The 20,679-nt window shown below is 41.3% G+C and overlaps 2 protein-coding genes across 9 annotated transcripts in view; both read right to left on the bottom strand.

Moving 5' to 3' along the window:
- Nucleotides 1-20: 20 nt before the first annotated feature.
- On the bottom strand, nt 21-6,481 carry LOC118121280 (nucleolin). Of its 8 annotated transcripts, none has more exons than XM_035177053.2 (9): nt 6,367-6,481; nt 6,016-6,184; nt 4,594-4,928; nt 3,527-3,628; nt 3,356-3,412; nt 2,590-2,695; nt 1,763-1,844; nt 1,589-1,667; nt 21-1,186 (listed from the first exon to the last, which is right to left on the bottom strand). In XM_035177053.2, the coding sequence occupies exons 3-9, from the start codon at nt 4,809-4,811 to the stop codon at nt 874-876; spliced, it is 957 nt and encodes a 318-aa protein (XP_035032944.2). In that variant the 5' UTR covers nt 4,812-4,928; nt 6,016-6,184; nt 6,367-6,481; the 3' UTR covers nt 21-873. The 8 variants fall into 8 exon arrangements, with proteins under 8 accessions (XP_035032944.2, XP_035032936.2, XP_035032978.2 ...); XM_035177045.2 differs by having other exon boundaries at nt 6,139-6,184; XM_035177087.2 differs by having other exon boundaries at nt 4,594-4,786; nt 6,139-6,184.
- Nucleotides 6,482-7,321: 840 nt separating this feature from the next.
- LOC118117664 (E3 ubiquitin-protein ligase SMURF2) overlaps nt 7,322-20,679 on the bottom strand; it is a 60,469-nt gene continuing 47,111 nt past the window's right edge. Inside the window, exons 12-20 of the mRNA XM_035170089.2 lie at nt 17,135-17,348; nt 13,988-14,091; nt 13,781-13,895; nt 13,141-13,319; nt 12,419-12,556; nt 12,125-12,245; nt 11,700-11,901; nt 10,811-10,886; nt 7,322-10,709 (exon numbers count right to left, since the gene is read on the bottom strand). Of these exons, the coding sequence (XP_035025980.1) occupies nt 10,610-10,709; nt 10,811-10,886; nt 11,700-11,901; nt 12,125-12,245; nt 12,419-12,556; nt 13,141-13,319; nt 13,781-13,895; nt 13,988-14,091; nt 17,135-17,348 (1,249 nt within the window). The 3' untranslated portion in view covers nt 7,322-10,609. The remainder of the gene's footprint in view (nt 10,710-10,810; nt 10,887-11,699; nt 11,902-12,124; nt 12,246-12,418; nt 12,557-13,140; nt 13,320-13,780; nt 13,896-13,987; nt 14,092-17,134; nt 17,349-20,679) is intronic.

The following is a 20,679-nucleotide window of genomic DNA, read 5'->3' as shown; positions in this document are numbered from 1 at the left end:
CTTTTTACAGAAGGTGCACGTTATTATTTGAGTATTTTATTGAGGTTTCATCATTTTAAAATCCACTTGACCAAAAAGTATCAAAAACATGGGAATTTTGTATCTGATGGTGTGAAAATCAAATCAAAACTTTGATTAACAAGGACAAAGATCACTGTATAGATTCACATATGTACTGACTGACTGTTCCTGATAGACTGGAGCTGGGCCTCAAGCAATAGAGGGAGTTCCTTTAAGAAAATGTATTGGAGAATAGAAACAAAACAAGAAGATTTGGGTTGACGGAGTATAAAATAAAAGCTTAAAACACATCCTATTTACACCTGATACCAATGTGTCACGTGTATTTAATTACATCATCTGGATAAAGATCCTCAGACCTTTGCATTTACTCCTGGTTCTAAAAGTGTTTTTGCTGACTTCATTCTTCCTGCACAGTTTGGCAAACTTGTCAACAAACAAGTCGAGTTTTCAAGTTAATTCCAGGTGTAAAGGGATCTTGAGTTTAAACTATTAACATTAAATTAGCGTTGCTCGTTCAAGCAGCTTGATGACGACTGAAGAAACAAATCAACACGTCCCAAAAATAAAGAAAAGCGAACGCAATGATCCGTCTTTGCTGTTGTGTTTAACTGTCAGATTCACATTCTCCAGTGAGGGGCAGCGTGTGGCGTCAACAGACAACCATCCTGAAAAAGACATCCTCTCCTTATAGTTTGCATCAGATGGTTCTTTAAATGTGTGATGGCATCATTAAATAATCAATGGCGAGAGAACGTGAAGACGTTCCAGAGAAATGCAGCATAATACCCAGAAGTCCAGCTGAATCCAGAGTTATAACAGAAACATATTCCTGGAGCGGCCGCTGTGATTTCAGACACAACACCTCCTCGGCGAGGGTGCTGTGTTTGCCTGTTCGTGGGCTGTATCGTTACCATTGATCTGCCAATCACTATGGTCTTTGTTGTCGTCCTCTTCGTCATCATCATCGTCGTCGTCATCATGTTTCTCATCATCGTCCGGCAGGTTAGTCCATTCGAAGCTGCTTTGACAGAAACGACACTCCTGGAAAACGATGATCTTCAGTCCTTTAGCATATTTAGTAACTTTACATTGTCTGCTGCATTCCCGACACGACCTGAACAGCTGGAGGATGCACGCTTCATCCACGATTAACTCTGACGGGCTGTGAGAGAGAAGAAGCAACAGTCGGTCACAGGAGCAGGAGAGGTGAGCGCGCTCGTTTCAGTCTGTTCTATAGTGTGACAGTGACCGACCACTTTTAGAACAGCTCTGGTTTCATTCTCTCTTTGGATGTTTCAGAAAATCCCTAAGAAAGAGTTTTATGCCTGGAACCAGGTCAACCAGCTACGAGAAGAATCGGGACCATAAAGCATTTGATTCAGAGCAAAGAAGATTTGCAGCATATAACATGGCTCACACTCTCGCAGCTTGTGGTAAGTTTACCTTGGATGGATACAGAATTATGGCTGATAATCATAACCTTTAATCAGAAAATTAATGTTTTTTTTAATGTTTGGATAAATGCTGTTGTGCTCTTTATATTATTAGCATGACATCATCATACCTCCCTAAGTCCACCAGGTAACGGCCGTCTCCCACACTTAAAGAGGTGCTGAATTCTTCATCCTCATCTTCTTCCAAATCTGTGTGGATCCATTTTAAACAGACATTAGTTATAACGTCACTTTCACAGTGAACAAATTGTGAGCTTCAGATTATTTTTCTGGATTCGACTCACCGTCATTTTCTGACTGTTCGGTTGACGTCTGCTCATCTTGACTCTCCGGTCTTTCACAAGCTGCATCTTCTGTCTCTTGCTCCTTAAAAATGGGACGAATAACAGAAATCCATCAGCACAGATTAGTGGAAACAGGCAACACCACTGTATCAATTAAATCCTACAGTAAAGCAACAAAACATATAATGAAAATCAAGAAAGTGAATGAAGGAGATCAACACAGGTGGAAAATAAATCTTTTCAACTTTCACTCAAACAATCTGGTTTTGTAAACAGGCTTGTAGCTTCAAGCAGCAGCTAAACTGCTGCTTTACAAATTCAATAATAAATTGGTGCAGAAGACAAGACAAGCTGCTAACATGATGGGACGACTTATTTTGAATGATAGTAGACAAGTATGTACATTGTTGTGGTGTTCTACACGTTCTGTGTGTGCTTTAAATGAACAAAAGTAAAAAGCAGGAGTTGTAATTCTCCCATGTTGATGTTCTGCCTCACATGATCCTCTGTGAACTGCTTTGACGCTTATAGCTGCCACGTCAGAAAAAGAAAAACAGATCAGTATCATGTTGTGGCATCAATACAACGATTTGAGAAAACCATGATACGAGATTTTGTGAAAAAAAGGAATGGTACGAGATTTTTTTTGTGAGAAACTCGTGATATTACAAGAAAAGTCGTAATTTTATTAAACTTTTTTAGGAAGCAAGAAGCTAGGATAACCTGGGCACGTAGTAAACCACAATCTCATTGAAAGGTTTGTTGTTATAACAAGATATTTTCACAATATTACAGTTTGAAATGTTTCATGTTTCGGTCACGTTTACCTTTCCATTTTCAGACGACTGGATAGAAGGAGCAGCAAGAGTCCCCCACTCAGCTTCGTGTGGTGAATTCATGAGTGGGTGTTTATAATCGATACTATCACAATCACTACATGAACACACAGAGAAACATCAATTACTGGCACGTCAGGGTATTTGAGAAATGATTTTTAACACTACAGGAAACAGGGAAAACCCTGATATCACAGCCTGGGCATTCAAACACATTATGAAAACAATCGTAAGCAGGAATAAAAAGGTGAAAATAAAGAAATAAATATCTACCCATTCACAGATCTATGCACACATTTGTTGATGTTTCTGTAGAAATCTCAACACACGTTTACACATGTTTTAGACTGTTACAAATCTGATAACGCACAAATAAATTAAGATAAAGTTACACAACTCTCCACACATTCAAATAATATTGCTTCAATATTGGCCCCCTAACATATTCCTGACAACTGACTCAATCAGGTCAACTGACAACTGACTCAATCAGGTCCTCCACTGTGTCTGTATTCTCATAGACTAGAAGTCACTGAGAGGACCGACACTTCTCCATGACTTCAAAGGACATTACAGTTGACTACATTCATTTCCTGGAGACTTACTCCTAAACCAAAAACTAAAACATGTCTTCATCCGAACATATTATGACGCATGTCATGTGACTTTAGTGCCCATAACCTGAGCAATACAATAGACAGGCGGATGGACAGACAGACACTCGTAGATAAATACATTATAGCTGTTGAGCTGTTACCTTTGTTCAAGGCTCTGAGCTCCTGTGGCTTCTGCTTTGACATTCAGATGTTCACCTCTGTAAAGAAGAACCAGAGCGTTTTCTATAAATCACACATGGAGATACAACTGCACACAAAACACCCATTAGCTGCTTAGTAGTCAAACATATGGGCCCAATGTGATGACTTGCCTGTACGTCCAACTCGAAGCACCGAGGCCACACAGAGCTGGAGCTGTGACCTGACCAGGTCTCTCACTCATGGGAGTCAGTGGTGCAACGTCTCTCTCATAGCTGGAGAAACAAGAGCAGCATCAAGAAGATTAGAGCTCGATGACACAACCACATCGTCAATTACATCATGTTAGGTCCTGAGGAGCTGGGAGAATTCCAGCTGGACTAACAGCTACAAGCATGATCTTGGACATGGATAGATAACCTGGAGAATCTACTGTACGCCAAGTGTCTGTTACATTACAGACAACATACGATCAGTTTTATAAAGGCTTCGTCAGGAGAGGCCTGAAGCTCTCCTACCTTTTGAATTTGTCACAAAGTACAACTTAGACCAGTCAATGATACAAACATAAACATTACAAGACATTCGCTGATTGGTACGTATCCATTAATGGAGACTGTCGACACACAAACACAATGTTAAATACAATGGTATTTAACCTGTGAATTATCAGATTACACCAATTCTCAATTCTTTTGCAGCCAAGGACCAACTGCAAGATAAAACATATTTTGGGGAGCCCTCACTCTCACAAGAGAAATGTCTATATTACACATGTATTTAAAATATTTTCACCAGGTCAACACAGAAGATCCATTTATAATGATCATATTAATGGATGAATCCGGAAACTTATCACGGATCCCCGGGGGTTTGTGGGCCTCCATTTCAAAACCACTGGTAAGAAGCAAGTGAATAATATATCTCACTTTAAACTACACAGTAATAATAATATCAATATAATTATCAATTAGAATCAATACAAGTTTCCACCTGGACTGTAAAATGTTAAGTGTCATGTTAATTGTTGGCTGACATGAGCGCCAACGTTTTTTGCCATCTACATTTTGTTTGATATTTTAGGTTGTGATAAAAAGTAATAAATACAAAAATATAAACTTACATTTCTGATGGTAGTTGTATATTGTTCAACCTTGACATGAGGGAAGGAAACTGTTCCCTCAGCCACGTTCCAGCTAAAGCTATAGAAAACAACAAAATGAACTCTGGGCTGAATTACCTGTCCAGAAGAAAAAAGGCAACGTCAGCGTGGCTCTTAAAACATTTATCCCTCAGCAGCGACTTCCATTTGGGATAGGCCACGCCCAGAGTTATCCTTGATTTCTGGAGTCGCTTGAGCCGATTCAGTCTTGCCTCTTCGCGTTTCTCCTTCTTTATCAGCAAGGGATCAGGCTCTTTGGGTTTTTCTTTTGCTAAACAATAATTGTGTTGAAACATCGTCAGCCAGCTCCAGCAGCCACTGATTCCTCTTCTTCTTCAGTTTTACAATCCGTGCTATGGCGCCACCACATTCAAGCGATCACTTCAGTGGCGCCGCGGAACAGGACATGCTCCCTATGTAGATATGAAGTTATATTATAACTTATTATAACATACCAATAACATGATGATTCGTTGTAACAGGAAACTAATGAAAACATGATTATGAACATTTTATCCATTTTCTGCAAAGATCCCCGAGATCCTACAATGCAGTCATAGGCTGCAGCATCAGGAAGTGGTTCAGTAACACTAAAAAGGTGAAGCTGCTTTCAGACATGCATTGAACTCCACTTAATCTGACATTATCCAGGGGGACTATAACCGTTTGCAGACATGACCTCCAGAGGATGTTGGCTGAATCGGATCCGGACTTTCTCTGGAGGTTGCGTTCTGCTGCAGAGACCACATGTTTCTGTTTACAGCACATCACCAGCATCGTCCCTTGTCACCAAAAGCCCTCTTGACATTTTTATCTGTGTCTCCTAAATGAATAAATAAAGAAACATCATCGGCACACCGATTTGCTCGCTGGGAATCCTGCAGGATTTCCTGCTGTGTTCTCACATCAGCTCGTGCGGACGTTCTCCAGAGTTTTTACAAGGGGACTTACTGAGGAACCTCCAAATAAAGTCCGGAGCTTCTCATTTGGACACTTGCGTTCTCACATTCAGTCCCTCCAGAGAATGTCCGCAGATTGTCCAGAGCTCAGTGCATTTCTGAAAGCAGCTTATGTGAGAATGCAAATGTCCAAATGAGACGCTCCGGGCTTTCTGCAGAGTTTCTGTGGCCAGCTCTGGATGTTAAAAACCACGAGAGACCACAGCAGGAAATCCTCTGCAATACAATATTTTTAGCTAACCTAATTGTGAGTAGACCAGTAACCCCCCCCCATTCCTTCCATTTTTAACCATAAAGAGCCGCAGTGTCGTACTCACCAAACCCACCAAACTTAATTATAACAAGAAGCAAATTAATTATTGTCAAACGCCCTTTATTCAATGTCTGACACAAGGAATGAAGGGTTTGACAAAACTAGAATTGGTTACTGGTGAGACTGGGGAGACCCATCCCAGGATGGTCTGGGTTTTAATCTAAATATACGATAATTTCTTTATTGTTCATTTGTGGTTGTGCTATAAACAACAACACGTGACTCTACCTGCTGCACCAACCCTCGCCTAAAGGCTCCGGAAATGTCTGTGTGTCCGGAGAAAGTCGGGACCAAAGCTGCGGATATTCTCCGGAGTTCATGTGTGAGCATGTAAACAGCAGCCTCACTCACCATGTGTCAGTCCCGCTCTCTCAGCTCCACCGGGACTCACACACACCTGCAGGAATAAAACATGGAGTTTATAAAAAAACCACGAACAACAGCTTTGTGTGTCACATTAGCTCAGTCAGTAGTTAGCAAACACACCGGAACAATAAAACGTCTCTGGCTTCGTTTTCACACCGGAACGTTTCTTCACTTGTTGATACTTGTTTCAATGTGACACCGACTCCTTCTCACCTCGCGGAACCTTCGGTCAGTTTCTCTTTCGGCCTCTTTTCCTCCCTCCAGCCTCCTTATTCTCGTCCAGCGGCAGGCGCCATGTTGGTGAAGACGGCAGAGACGTCACTTCCGGGTGAACCAACAGGACCCAAAATGAGCTGTGCTGCACGCGGCCACCAGGGGGCGATGCAGACACATTGGCTTCACTGTGATCTTTTTCCTCACACTCTCGCTGTTTTATCCTAATTCAATATTTGCAGTCTTCTAAGTTTAATAGTTCTATAGTTGTCCAGCTGGCATAATAATAATAATAATAATAATAGTTATTATGTTTATACAACACTATTCTAAACAACACGCTTCCGATGGAGTTGGACTAAAAATAGGTGTTAAAGTCAGACATTTTAAATAAACCAAACTAATATTCAGTAAAATTACTCCACAAGACAAAAACTATCAGACAAAAACAACCAAACTAAAACAAAGCGATAAAAAACATCTTTTAAGTGAAAAGTTTGTAAAGTGACTCAACTCTTTTTTATTTCTAAGCAACTTCATATCAGAGGCAAATACTGTGCATTTTACCACACCTACATCTGACACTAGTTACTGTTTACTTTGTCTACTTCTTATAACATGTGATTAGTTGTGACAATGAAGCAAATGCTAATGAGTAAAATTCACTTATATAAGAACATTTCTCTGATACTTATGTACAAGGATTTTTGCTTGTAATGGAGTTTTATCAGGTTTCATTAGATGTAAGACTATGAATACATCCTCCAACCACCCAATGTTTACGCATATAATTATATGTATCTTAAATTCACAATGATTTAATAATTGAAGGTTAATTTATGGTTCTTATATGTGTGAGTTGTCGCATTAACACGATGCTATTTTTTATTTCAGTAAAGATTTACACTATGAAAATCGCATGAATGTTTAAGCAATAAAAGAAAGACGTGATAGATGTGTTTCTATAAAACGTAATGCTGTGAGGTCCAAACAGCACAGTTTTATTGCTCAGCTTTCTGCAAGGGTACAAGAAGTTTATTACATTGCTTCTTTATTGTCCTTATGTACAGGTGTCAGTTACAAGCTCACAGAGCAGCTGATGTGAAAAACTATGAACACGTATACTGTCATAATAAATACAAAAACAGAGAGAGGATCAAAGAAATCAAACATGGTGCAGTTGAAAAGAAAAGTTGTTTGTTTTGTACTGAATTCAATCAAAAGTAATTTTCACATACGCTGCTCACACACATTAAACTGCACATGAAACTAAGTCTGTGCTAAAACTGTTTGTTTGGGGGGGGGGGGCTGGTTTGTTGTTTGTAACAAATTAAACATACGACGCATAATTGAGATCAGAAGATTAATCAGATCAGAGAAGACAAAAATGTCTTTTCATCAAAGATTGATCAATTTAACATTGAAGAATAATTTTGAACAGATTATGTGTTAATGTACAATTTGGCTGCTGGACTGAGGAGACGTGTGATCTCCCCTCGTTGAAGTTTTCAACCCCCACAACATTTTGCACTGCAGACTGAACCAGCCAGAAAACTTGGTGCAGATGAAAAGTAACAAAGAGCAGAAGAGGACTGTGTGCACTGGACAAACATACATGTGTGTGTGTGTGTGTGCATATCAAGAACATGTGTGTATATATATATACACTTTATCTACAAAAAAGATCAATCAGTCCATTAACTATTTGGTGAATAGAAGGAAGTGTCTGATTATAACTTGGAGCCCACATATGCATATTATGTGCAAAAGAACTTGTAATGCATTTCTTCTCTGCCTCTGAGTGGAGTTATTATTAAAAAGGTAAAAGTCTAAGAAATTCTCTGTAACTGTAAAAAAAAAAATAGACGATGTCACTGTACTGTTTTTGTTTTGTCTCACGATGACCACAAACAAATAAAACGTTTTCTGAGTTTCTGCTGACAAACTGTTCACAGTTGCAAATAAATGCAGAAAGAATACATATTCAAATTAATTATTTATCTGAGTCAACATATTTCCAAAGAGTAATAATTAAGCAAATAAATAGGCTTGATCTCTCGAGCTTTAGTTCATGCAGAGTTTTTTTTTATTTTGGCTCTGGTGATGGAGACTCTCCTCACTGGGGCCTCTCTGGTTCTAACATTTTCACTGCGAAGCATCAGTCGGCAGATAACTGCCGACGTCTGCAGCTCTGAGGATGTGAGGCCGCCGACAGCGTTCAGGCCGTTTCCTCGCCATTTCTAAATTCATGTGGCAAACAGACTTGTTGTGCATATGAAACAATGTGGTCGTCTGTGCTGTTTGGTATTTAATGGTGACACAGATGTCAGGAGCAGCAAATATGGCCTTTCTTGTTCTCCTATGAAGGTGTGTGTGTGTGTGTGTGTGTCAAAAAGTGAATGTGATCGACATCTCACTTCAAATCTCACTCTATAGTGAGTCTAACAACAGGTCCTCTGCAATAGTTTCCATTAAAACCAGTTTGACCCCTTCTCACATACCAAACTCATAAATGTAAAAAAAAAAGAAAAAAAGAACAACTTCACCTGAGAATGCAAAGAGGTCTGTGACAGACAGCAACATGCTTGCATTTAAATTGAACAGAAAGAGAAAAAAGCAACAATATACAAAATAGCTATGCATTTGTACTCACACATATGTATATATATACACATATGTATGTATACATATACATATATATACATATGTATATGTATATACATATGCATATATACATATACATATATATATATACTCAAACATTACATGTGTATAGATACTTTTTACTCTGTATATTTCTAATGTAATCGAGTAGCAAATAAAAACATGATATATTTGAATCTAAGGTGAAGAAGCCGTCCTGACATCACTGCTGAGTTTGTAAAGTGCTGTAAAGTGACATGAGAGAGAGGAAAGAAATACTTCTGCTTTATTCAACTGATGAAAATAGACGTCCACCTTTAAAGGCTGTTTAATGACGCCTGTCCCGACGACGGTTGTGCCCTTCACTTGTGATCTTGCAGGAAGTGTATTGAGCTACGCTGGGTTGGATAGAATGAAAATAACGCCCCCCCCGAAAAAATTAAATAAAAACATGCATACTTGTAACCGCTGGAGAAAAGGAAGACGAACCGGGCTCGAACTATGAGGTTCAATTAGCTTCCCGGTGACATACACAGGATACCGTGTCAGCAGAGGTGAAGGGGAGCTCGTTTACAAAATGTCTACCTTCCTCACACACATACGTACATTTGTGTAAACATGCAGAAACACACACACAGGTTTTACGAGAGCTGTGGCCAAAGTGTGCAGTGGTTCAGGGTTGAAAAAACAAAACAAGATTCAAGCCTCCTTCTTCACCAGAGTCCGTCCTCCTCTCATCTTTGAACAATCACCACGAGCTCGACTCAAAAACGCCACAAGACCTAAGACCTGCTGTGCGTCCGAGTCGGTCTGCGTGAGTTTCATTTCAAAATGATTTGTACCATTTTTATTATATGTTTTTACAGGTACAAAATAACTGCTGGTGTAAAAAATTGAACTAATTCTGAAACGTTGTTCTTCTATTCTGAATCTGAATGACGTGAGCAGTCAACTTTCACAACAGATGATGCAGATCATTTTGGAATAAAACCCTTCACCTGTCAAAGCGTTGCACTGAGGTAGGATGAATTCATGGCGCTCCCGTACTGGTTGAGGTTGAGATGGCTACTTAGGGCAAGATATGGCTACCAGCAACGTTGCATATTCAGTAGCATGACGAGGATCCTTTTAATCAGCTCAAAATGCAAAACGAAAATAGAGCCTCACTTTTCTCATTTTTTAAAACACTAGAACTGTAAGTTAATAATCTGCTTCCTTATATGATTAGACTCAAAGTAAGGTGACCAGACATTGGAGGTTTTTTTTCACCTTTTCTGGGGGAAAAAATAAACCGTCCACTCCACATGATAAGAAAATTGATTTAGGAAACGCTGCAGCACTTAATTTGCTCTCTGTATTTCACATGATCGACACCAAAACAAAAAAACAAACAAGACAAAAAGGATGCGATGATTCTAGCAGCTGTTCAAACGTGACGTGGACAGCGGTGAGATAAGAGGAAGACTGCAGGCTGGTCAAAGATAAACGTGTCCGACTCACAGTGAGCCTGTCGGCATGTCACAATTACAATAACAAATCTATCAGAGTCTCGCACACAGGTACACATGTTCATGCACAAACACACTCTCCTATGCGTCTCTCATTCCACTGCGAAGCCGCACGTCTCCTCAATTGCCGTTAGCAGCTTGTCGTACAGCTTGTCGTAGCTCTCGTAGGGCGGAATGTCGATCCGGTTGAAGCTGGAGAGAAGGAGAGAGTGAATGAAGCCAAGAGAGAAAGGTATTGTTTGGCATTATTGTGATAAAATAAGCTTGTGTGTGTTTGTGTGTGTGACACACACCAGGTATGAGCTTTGGGCAGATTGTTGGTGTTGGCATCGATCTGATGAATGGTGAAGAGTCTGGGTCCTGCAGCACCTGCAGGCAGAACACAAACCCAGCGTCCATCAGATTCCAATATTTGGTTTCGTACAGCTCTCTGTGTTCCACTGCTCACGTCAGAAAAGTTTCTATCTGACTTTTCTTTTACTGATCTTTTGAAAATGTTCTGTATTCCATGATGAATAATATCTGAGCATTAGTCTGAGCCACATCATGGTTTTTATAGCAGAAGACCAGCTGCAGGTTTTGAACAGTAACACTATTATGTACTGTTTGTCTTTGTGGCCTCAATCTGTAGAGGCCAGTCTTACTGTATTTTAACAGAATCAACCTGCTTCACTTGAGAAAAGAATTCTGCTCTGTTCTTCTGAATTAACGAGATTATTTTCTGATTTCACGTTATTAGTTTATCGGCTTTGTTCAGGTACAACCAAGTAGAACAGAAGCCGAACCAGAACCGGGGCAGGAGGCCAGCTCTCTAAAGTTAGTCTGAGAAACAAAAATAACACTATATGCAGATTTTTGCAGCTCAGAGGATCTTCATTAGATGTCCTCATAAGGGATTTAAATTTCTTCTCTAAATTAACTGGATTAAAGCCAAACTTTGATAATAGAACTATTATGAGAACAGGAATATTTAGTGGAACAGATAACAATCACATTTATTAATCTGGAAAATCTTCTCATTAAAAAAAAAGATCACATTGACTGATACTCTTGTAAGTCCTCACATCATTTATCTCTTGAAGGCGTCTTTCTTTAAATGTTTTGAACCAGTCTGAGAAACCCATTGGGACTTTCAGCAGAGGTCAAACTAAACGACATGTTAACACAGAGTCAGATAAATACCCTGCAAAGCCTTGAAGCCTTGCAGCGGGACTCTGGACGAGCCAGTGACAAACTGCAGCAGCCGAGCCCTCCTCTCCTCATCGAACGACTCCACGGCTTTCCAGAACCACTTCACGATGTTGCTCTCGGCGGTGCAGTGCTTCAGACGGGTGTTGGACTTCCAGTCTGCGATGTCGATCTTTCCCAGGCCGCACACTATCAGCTGAAAGCAAAGAGAAAATGTAATACAAACGCATCTTTTAATAAATCAGTTTATTAGACAATAGATTGTTGTATTTACTGCTGCTGATAGCTGGTTTTGTGTGTGTGTGTGTGTGTGTGTGTGTGTGTGTGTGTGTGTGTGTGTGTGTGAGAGAGAGAGAAGGGATGCTAATGGTCGCGGTGTATTGCAGTAAACAGTGATGAGATGACTCGGAAAGCTGTACCTCCAGTTCCTTCTCGTCAAAGGCTTTGAGAAGGTGTTCAGGTATAACCTCATTGAAACCTTTCTGCAATGCCAGAAACTGAGCCTCGATGCCATGAAGGAAACGCCAGTTCACGTACAACCTGCGGAACAAGAGAAGGGGAGGATGAGACGGGAAGCTGAGAAACATACAAGTCGTCTGTCAGCTTCTCAATCAACAAAATCCAGACTCATCTTGAGTTAAAGGAAACTGGACGCTCTGCACAGCCACTGGAGATCTGTGTGAAAGCAGCGAGGTGATAGTCCTCCTCCTTACCTGACGTACTCCTTCTTGGTGTCCTCTGACACAGGGATACTCTTGCCGTTAGGTTTCAGTTCATGTTGGATGATTTCTCCGTAGGCGTTGTGCTCCACACAGAAAGTGTGGTCCAGGACGCCAGTGATGTCATTGTCCCTGAGCAGAGAGAGAGAGAGAGAGGTCACAGTCACGACTGGAATTTTTTTCTATATTTCTATTTCTTTATATTCCTTCACCCGAGTACTGCATGCTACTTATGTGATGTATTTCTGCTGCTGTAACAATGCAAATTTATATATATATAATATAATAAAAGGACTTCTTAATCTTAATCCGAACTTTATTTGAGCAATTTTTTACCTTTGCATTGTCAGTGATGATTCAGCGAGAATGAGTCATGAGAACAGGCAACATTATCAATTAGATGATCTATCGGGATAAGAATGACTCATGACTATAATTTTGTGACTAGATGTTCATCTGATGTGGCAGCAGAGGGCACTAAAGTCATTAGAACTAGTTTGGTATTTGTTAAACTGTTGAGAACTGAATGGCGCATCAATGCTTTTAGTGTTTATATCAACACATTTTCTTTTTTCACCCTGTCTGCAATCAAAAAGCCAGGACAAAGTTATAGCAAGTCTAAAATGAGCGTTTGGAAATTGTGTATTTCCACTCGTATTAACAAGAAAATATAATATGTCGTCAGAAAATAGTTGCCTGGTAAAACAAGGTCTTACAGGATCCAGACGAGGCTGTTGTGGAGGTCAGGATCGACAGACTCCATATCGTCCAGCGTGATGGGTTTTCCCAGCAGCTGTTTGTAGAACGGCAGAGTGAAGCCTCCGTCGATGTAGTGGCCGTGGAACACCGCCATTCCCATGATGCGACCCACAAAGTGGAAGTACGACAGGTGCTCCTGCAGATGAAACCACAAATGTTAATATGAAGTCTTTAATTAATACTTCTTTAAAGAAAAAATTTAAAGTCAGTTTATAGGTAGCGTCAATTTTTAGCCCAAAGCACAATTAGCCAGCACAGGAGATACAGTCACTTACTGCTCTATCAAACTACAGCATGCACATAAATCAATCTATATTAGTACCGAGAAGAATTCGATAACTGAAAAACTGTTATGTCACAATGAAAATTTAATTATAATTACAAATCTCTTTTGCTCTTTAAAAATAGAAATCTAATTTGCATGGTGTCACACAACAGCTGAAATGTGACTCTAGTTTGAACATCCAAAGATTTCCTGCCAAGATCTTTGTAGATGTTTAAACAAAAAGATGTTTTACGTTTTCATCTACATCTAATGACTGAAAACACCAGTTCTTCACAAATATGACTATGAAACGAAATAATATAATAAAATACCGGGTTGACGGCAGAGTCCGGATTAATCTGTAGAGTGTAGATGTCATCTCTGGAATACTGGAACAGGCCGTAGTACGGGTTGAGCATCTCATGGGATAGCAGGTATAACCATTCCCTAACAAACACACACACAGACTCTCAAACAAACATAAAGGATGTAATCTGGCTTTTAAAATCACAAGCAGAAAAGTAGATATGCCTAATTACCTTGCTACTCCACCGTAATCCAGCCCCTCCTCTCCTCTGAACTTGATCATCAGTCTTTTCCAGAGATCCTTTGGACGCATTTTCATCACCTGTCGGTACGACTCCTACGATTCAACACACACAGTAAATTTTATATTAAACAGTGCATTCAAATTTTTACTTAAGATGTAAAGCTTTGCTGGTGTGTGCGTGTGCGTGTGTGTGTGTGTGTGAGTGAGAAGAAGTTAAATGTTAAATAACAAACATCCGATTGCTATGGGACTAACAAACCTTCAGAGAGCCCATGTAATAAAGATGGGTGGGAGGAAGACTGCAGAATAACACTGGACTATTGGAGCTGTGCGTGAGCTCTGTCACTTCACGCTTAGGTCATGGAACTATGATTGTCAACATGAAGGAATGTTTTCATTGCAGATGTAGATGGTTTTCTTCTTTACAGCTCGGGATTGACATGTAGAGCAGAGGCAGGAAAACAGACTGGTACGATGTCACAATAGCTTAGTCCTGGACACTATTAGCATTCAAGGATAATTCAAAACTCAATTATTGTCCAAATTACATTTTTTAAATTACATTTTTTTAAATTACAACATTTTCTTTTGGAGGGTTCTGGGCAGAGGATGTCACATCTTGCTAAGCCTTGTGGTTTGAGGCAAAGTGTGGTTTGTAAATATGGGATATACAAATAAAATGATTGATTGACCAGATGTTACTCTCAAGTAATGTCAATGAGGTGTTGGCAGAATTGTGGACAATGTACTGGACCGTTGTGCTGAAGAAGAAGCTGAGGTGCAAGGCTAAGCTTTAAATTTAGCAGTCCATCTACGTTCCGACATTTACCTATGGTCATGAGCTCTGGGTAGAGACCAAAAACACGAGAATGCTCATACAAGCGGCTGAAATGAGTTTTCACCGTCAGGTGTCTGGGCTCAGCCTCAGGGATAGGGTGAGGAGTTCAGACATCTGGAGGAAGCTCGGAGTAGAACCGCTGCTCCTTCACTTAGAAAGGGGAAAAGGGATTTCTAATCAGGATGCCTCGTGAGCGCCTTCTATTGAAGGTTTACCGGTGACGCCCAACTGTGAGAAGACCCAGCGGTAGACCTAAAACTCGCTGGAGGGACTACATGTGCCATCTGGCCTGGGAACGCCTCGAGATCCCCCAGGAGGAGCTGGAAAGCGTGGCTGGGGAGAGGGTTGTCAAGAATATCCTGCTTAACGAGCTGCCTCCAAGACCCCAGCTCGGACAAGCAGAAGAAAATGGATGGATGGACAAAAAGAAGCTACAATAAAGAAATAACATTTCTGATGCATTTTGATATTTCTGTTCTTACCCCCTTTTTTCACCCCCCCTCTCCCAGTTTCCTCTTTACATTACTCTGTCTATTAATGGCCTATTAACAGAACTACTACAACGTTTATCTGAAGCTGCTAACACAGGAGTCAAAGTTTCAGGTAAAGCACAGTTAAAACGTGCTTTACAAGCATATTGAGAGGAAAACTAAATGTATAAAAGTGTCTAAAATAATAAAAATCCTCATAGCATTAATGGCTGCACGTAAAGAGAGTAAAACATTGTTGATCACATGTCCAATTGTGATAGAGAACATGCATTTCAAGGAAATCACACAGAGCATTGCAGGCACATGCACACTCGTGCACATCCTGCCAGTGGTAAAGCTGCAGAGCTGGTTCCTGGGTCTGCGAATCTGGTTTTCACACTTAACTTTCCCCTTCCACAGCTGTCACGTTGAAGGGCGGTGAAGTCATATTTCTCATTGCTCCACTTGTAGTTATTAAGTTATGTCTGGCCCCTGCACACTTGCCACTGCTGCCTGAGCTCCTTTTCTCACCCGCTCTTTCCTCCCCCCTCCCCTCCACCCCTCAAACCCTGTAGCTGTTGAAATCATCCAGAAAGAATGCCTCTGCCTTAGTAGAACAAATGATTGGGAGAGCAAGAAAACGAGAGACGGAGGAGAGGAGAAGAAAAGGAAAAAAGAAAGCTTTTTTTGTGGTGTTGTGGAGGTCTTTTTGTTCTGCCTTTCCCTGGAAATCATAAAGTGGTTCCGAGCAGTGGTTCTGTGCTGCCTCGGGCCCTTTTCGGGCAAACATCGTAAACAGGGTGAAAAAATGCCAGTAAAATCCAACTATCCGGGTTTGCCATTGTTCTCATGGATGTTTTAGACTTTGCATGTCAGCATGCGATGCTCTGAATGCACAATGATGAATTTTACAAACATGTGATCAATGCACGTCACATAAAATTCATGGTAACTGTCAGTTGTGTGCATGTGTTTTGCAGCTGTGGTCAGATGTTGACTTTTATGGTTTAATGAACATGAAGACATTTTACGTTTGAGCGTCATGTTAATGATCATAACTATGTCAAGACAATAATCTGCTCTGCTGAAGTGAAACAGTTTAGTGAAGTTTGCGTGATGGTTCATGATCTGTGAACACGAAGGAAGTGTTTGTATTCGTTTTGCAATCTAGCTACTATGACTGCTCTCAAGAGCATTAGGCTACTAAAACAATTGCATGGTTATCATCTTGCAGGGCTGTACAGAGCGAGATATATGTTGCACGTGCTACAAAAAAAACTGTGCGCGATGAACACATTTCCTGCTGTAGCACCAATGTGATACAGTTTTTGTGTACTTGTGTTCGAACAGCTGCTTTTGTGTGGACTGTGATGTGAGAGATGACACGTTGTTATTTCACTTCCAAGGTGTTATCTGTCATAGGAGTAAAAACCATGGTTATCAAAACCATACTCCCATCCATCCATTATCTATAGCGCCTATCCTTTGAGGGTAATGGGGGGAGCTGGAGCCAATCCCAGCTGACATTAGGCGAGAGGCGGGGTAGACCCTGGACAGGTCACCAGCGTATCACAGGGCCAACATACAGAGACAAAGAATCATCCACACTCACCATCACACCTTCAGTCAATTTAGAGTCTCATACGAATATATATTGATGTTTTTATTTAAGTGCACTATACTTACCAACTTTGCAGCCTGTGCTACAACACTATCAACCTCTGTAGCACCAGTGCTATGTGCATAAAAAAAAAGACCAAAAAACGTGCAGCCCTGGTTTTGTGTTAGTCCGTGTATGTTGTGTAATATATTTAGTTCTTTTTAATACCTCAAATATCTCCTCACGGCAGACCTCGATGCGACAGTGGCCAGCCTGGGGTTGCTGCTGAGACAGTTCCTGCCGCAGGATCTTCAGCTTCTGCACCAGGTCCCTCTTGTATTTGGGCACTGTCAGGCACTCTGCTTCTTCGGGCAACTGCGCTGGCGACAGAGCTTGCTGGGGGGCCCCAGGACCACCCTGTTCCTTCAACTGAGGCGGATGACTGGAAGGAAGAAGGCGGTTGAAAAGGAGGTGGAAGATGAGCAGTCAGCGAGAGGTGGAGGGGAAGAGGAGCAGTCGGGGGGAGATCAGCAGAGCGTGAAGTGAGTGATATGAAAAAGGGACACAAGGGAAAAGACAGAACAGTAATGTGTCAGCATGATTTATCATCCACTTAAAAAGCAGTAATGAATAGTTTGTCCTGAGCTGCCCTCTTCCAAAGGCCAATGTCCACTCGGTGTACTGCAGCCGTTTATTGTCACATGGTCATAGTCATATTTTTTAAAAGCAATGCTTTGGTGGAGGCAACAGATTTCGACAGAGAAAAAGGTACGAGGGATACGTCCTGTAGGGAATTCCACAGCCCCTCTATCTCAGATATCCTCAAACCGCTGAACCAGGGAGTTTGGTAAGAAATTCCCTCACCCTCCTGTCAAAGAAAAGAGCCCTGAAATATCAACACCAGCAAAGACAGAGTGAGGGGGATAAAACCTGAGCAGGCAGAGAGACACAGAAAGGAAGAAAAATAACAGTAGCTGGTGCCTCTGGCTAGTTTCTCTCAATGTCTAACCTCTTAAACTTTAATTCTTGTATATAGCCCCTAAATATCCGGCTGTGTGCGTCATCAAATCTTTTGCATCCCAAAAAATCTTAACTTCTTTTCTAAAGCCTACAGAAGCTGACTGACATGATTGATTTCCAACCTACTGGAAACCCCTGCCCACCATCAACCACGACTGGAACTTACATCATCCGACCGATGGAGCTGCCACCTTTCCTTATTCTTATCCAACAAGTTTTTTTTTCTGTCAACATGGCACTGAATCTCTCTGGGCTACAAATGATGTTCTGATAAATGTAAAATCCAGCCCCTGCACTGTGTTCATGTTTGCCTGGCCAAAGTGCAGCCTTGTTTTGCAATTTCCGATGAGCACGGTTAAGTGAGGTAAAGAGCGTGAGCTGGGAAACATGCCTGTCACCGAGGATCTTAACTCGGGGAATTTAAATCCTGAGCTTTATCCACTTCTGCTCTGTTGCCATTCAAAGCCTGTATATTCTGAGAAAGGTTGAGATACATTCTTATACACTCTTGGCAGAGATGTGTGCCATGGTCAGTGTTGTAGTTCTGGCCTCCTCTGGCGCTCGCTGTTGTCTTGGTGGTGAGATGTCTGGGTGGGCCTCGTAAAAACATAATCTCACAGGACAGCAGCCCTCGTTTCGCTGCGAAGAGACGCTGAGCCAGCAGATGACTTCTAGAAAAGAGGCGACTGTCCTCCGCCGGGGGAGGAGTGTTGAGGCTGCTGCTGCTGGCCAAACAAAGGCAGCAAAACAAGAGGCCTGAATTGGTATCTTAAGGAAAGAGAGGCCTTCTGAGGTAGCAGCATGTAGCCACCCACGTGTTGCAACACTCATTGTACTTTTGGGTTCTTTGGTTCAGTAGGTTGAAAAAGGCCTCATCTATATGGGCTTTCCAAACTAAATGGGTGCAGTGTTTCACCAGTCTATCCCTGTATAATCAAGTCCACTGCTATTTATTTTATTGGCAGGCGCCGAGGCTCCTAGCATGTCAAAGAAAGGGTAAGACTGCAACAGAGCAGTCCTGAAAACCACTTAAGGAAGGAGGAGGGGAAGAAAAGATGACCTTAAAACAAAACGGAATGAGTTGCTTTTGGCTGGGAGGTTCAAGAACCATATAATAAAGCATAATTTCAGCGCACTTTTTTTTTTCCTTCTGAGGACACGGTGTAATTAAAAATACGTTTCGACATAGTTCATCGTCTCTGGTTTCCAAACGGGACGAGCTCTGCATATTTGATGGTAAATATAGAAAATACAAGCACAGCAAAGCTGAAAAATCTGCCTGAGATGAAAAAAAAAAAGGTTCCAATTGCTGTGACAGCTCGGGTGAAATACGAAGTTTGGAAAGAAATATAAACTTTCAAATTCAATGTAAGAGCCAGATGATTTTATTATTGTTATTCCAAGGTGGAAGGAGCGGGAGGAAAGAAGCTGAAGAAGTCAAGAAATGAGGGAGTGAACATTTTCCTGAACTGGATCACCTGCACCTGAACCTGCGGAGTCATGATCGGCCTCCATCCTCTGTGTTAGCAGTGGAGGCAGACTGGGTGTGTGTCAGGCGAGAGGGAGCAGGCACACGAGAGCTAGTCTGCATGTATGTTTGTGTAAGACAAAGTATACTCGCCCCTTTTACTGTGGCAGCTGGCACAGGTGGGCTGAAGTGAGTGTTGAGTAAGTGTAGGGGTGTGAAAGCAGCACCAGCCGCCACAACACACCCACTCTGCACCCCCTCCCCACCCAGCCCAGAGAATCAAAGGGTCCTTTATGACTTGTTCTGCTCAGAGTATCAGCTGCTGCCCTGCTCTTTACACTGGCCTGGAAAGGAGGGAGGGCAGACAGGTCAGGCAAAAAGTGGCGAGCGATACTGCCGACTCTGCACAACATGGAGGCAATGTGTACATATATACAGTATGTATGTGTGTGTGTGTGTGTGTGTGTTATTTACTTGGATAAAATGTGTGTTTTGCCAGTTAAGATGTGACCTCTAACATTTTTCCCAGCTGCCAAGCGCCCACATCTGCACACTACCTTCTCCAAAAGTACATGAAGTACAGGAAACCAGCAGCAGACAGACTGTGGTGATGAGACTAAAATATCCGAAGACACTTTCTGAGAATGAAAGATTTGCAAAAATCCGCCATGACAGAAAATAATCTGCTTTCATTTGATTTTCATGCACAAATCATGATGAAAAATACGGCAAAGTTACTAAATCAGAACATGTAGAAATACTGTATACACCAGAGGAGCAAAAAGTTCAGACAGTGCATATCATAGATATCCTGGGATTTGATGCTAATCTTACTTATATTTCAAAGGTTAAATACACCACACAGCCATAATACACCAAATTTAATCAGCACTTTTTAACACATCAATGCAAATATCGAGATTAAATGTGGGGAAGATTTATAAATTGATTGGAAAAAAAGCCACTAAACTAAAAGCCAGAGCCAAACCAAAATACCTTCAGCAAACACTGATGTAATCTTGCAGACATAAACTATGAGCTGGTGCAAGGGAGGAAGCTGAGTATGTGAGAAACAGTGTGGCAGACCACAGTAATGTAGCTGTGTCTGACTGTCAGACAACTCAAGGCTTTCATCAGTCTGAGGTCGACGACGATGTGGCTGTCGGAGTCACATTTAAACCAAGACGTTTCCTGGTGGAGCAGTCAACTGAGGTGCTAACTGTAGATTCACAGTGAGGAAATATCAAATCTGTTCCATGCCATTTAATCTCACAGAAGGTTCAAT

The sequence above is a fragment of the Hippoglossus stenolepis genome, chromosome 2 (genome assembly GCF_022539355.2).
Source record: "Hippoglossus stenolepis isolate QCI-W04-F060 chromosome 2, HSTE1.2, whole genome shotgun sequence".
In the NCBI taxonomy this organism is placed as follows: Eukaryota; Metazoa; Chordata; class Actinopteri; order Pleuronectiformes; family Pleuronectidae; genus Hippoglossus; species Hippoglossus stenolepis.
Note: the sequence above shows the minus strand (reverse complement) of the source record. Positions and strands in the feature narration are given on the sequence as shown.

What these genes read in the sequence shown, in the direction of transcription:
- LOC118121280 (XM_035177053.2), bottom strand. Translation starts at nt 4,811, where the DNA reads ATGTTTCAACACAATTATTGTTTAGCAAAAGAAAAACCCAAAGAGCCT. An exon ending in GCCTTTTTTCTTCTGGACAG is followed by an intron (nt 3,629 to 4,593) that starts GTAATTCAGCCC and finishes TTGTTTCTCCAG; the next exon opens with CTATGAGAGAGACGTTGCAC. An exon ending in TACCTGGTGGACTTAGGGAG is followed by an intron (nt 1,187 to 1,588) that starts GTATGATGATGT and finishes TCTCTCTCACAG; the next exon opens with CCCGTCAGAGTTAATCGTGG.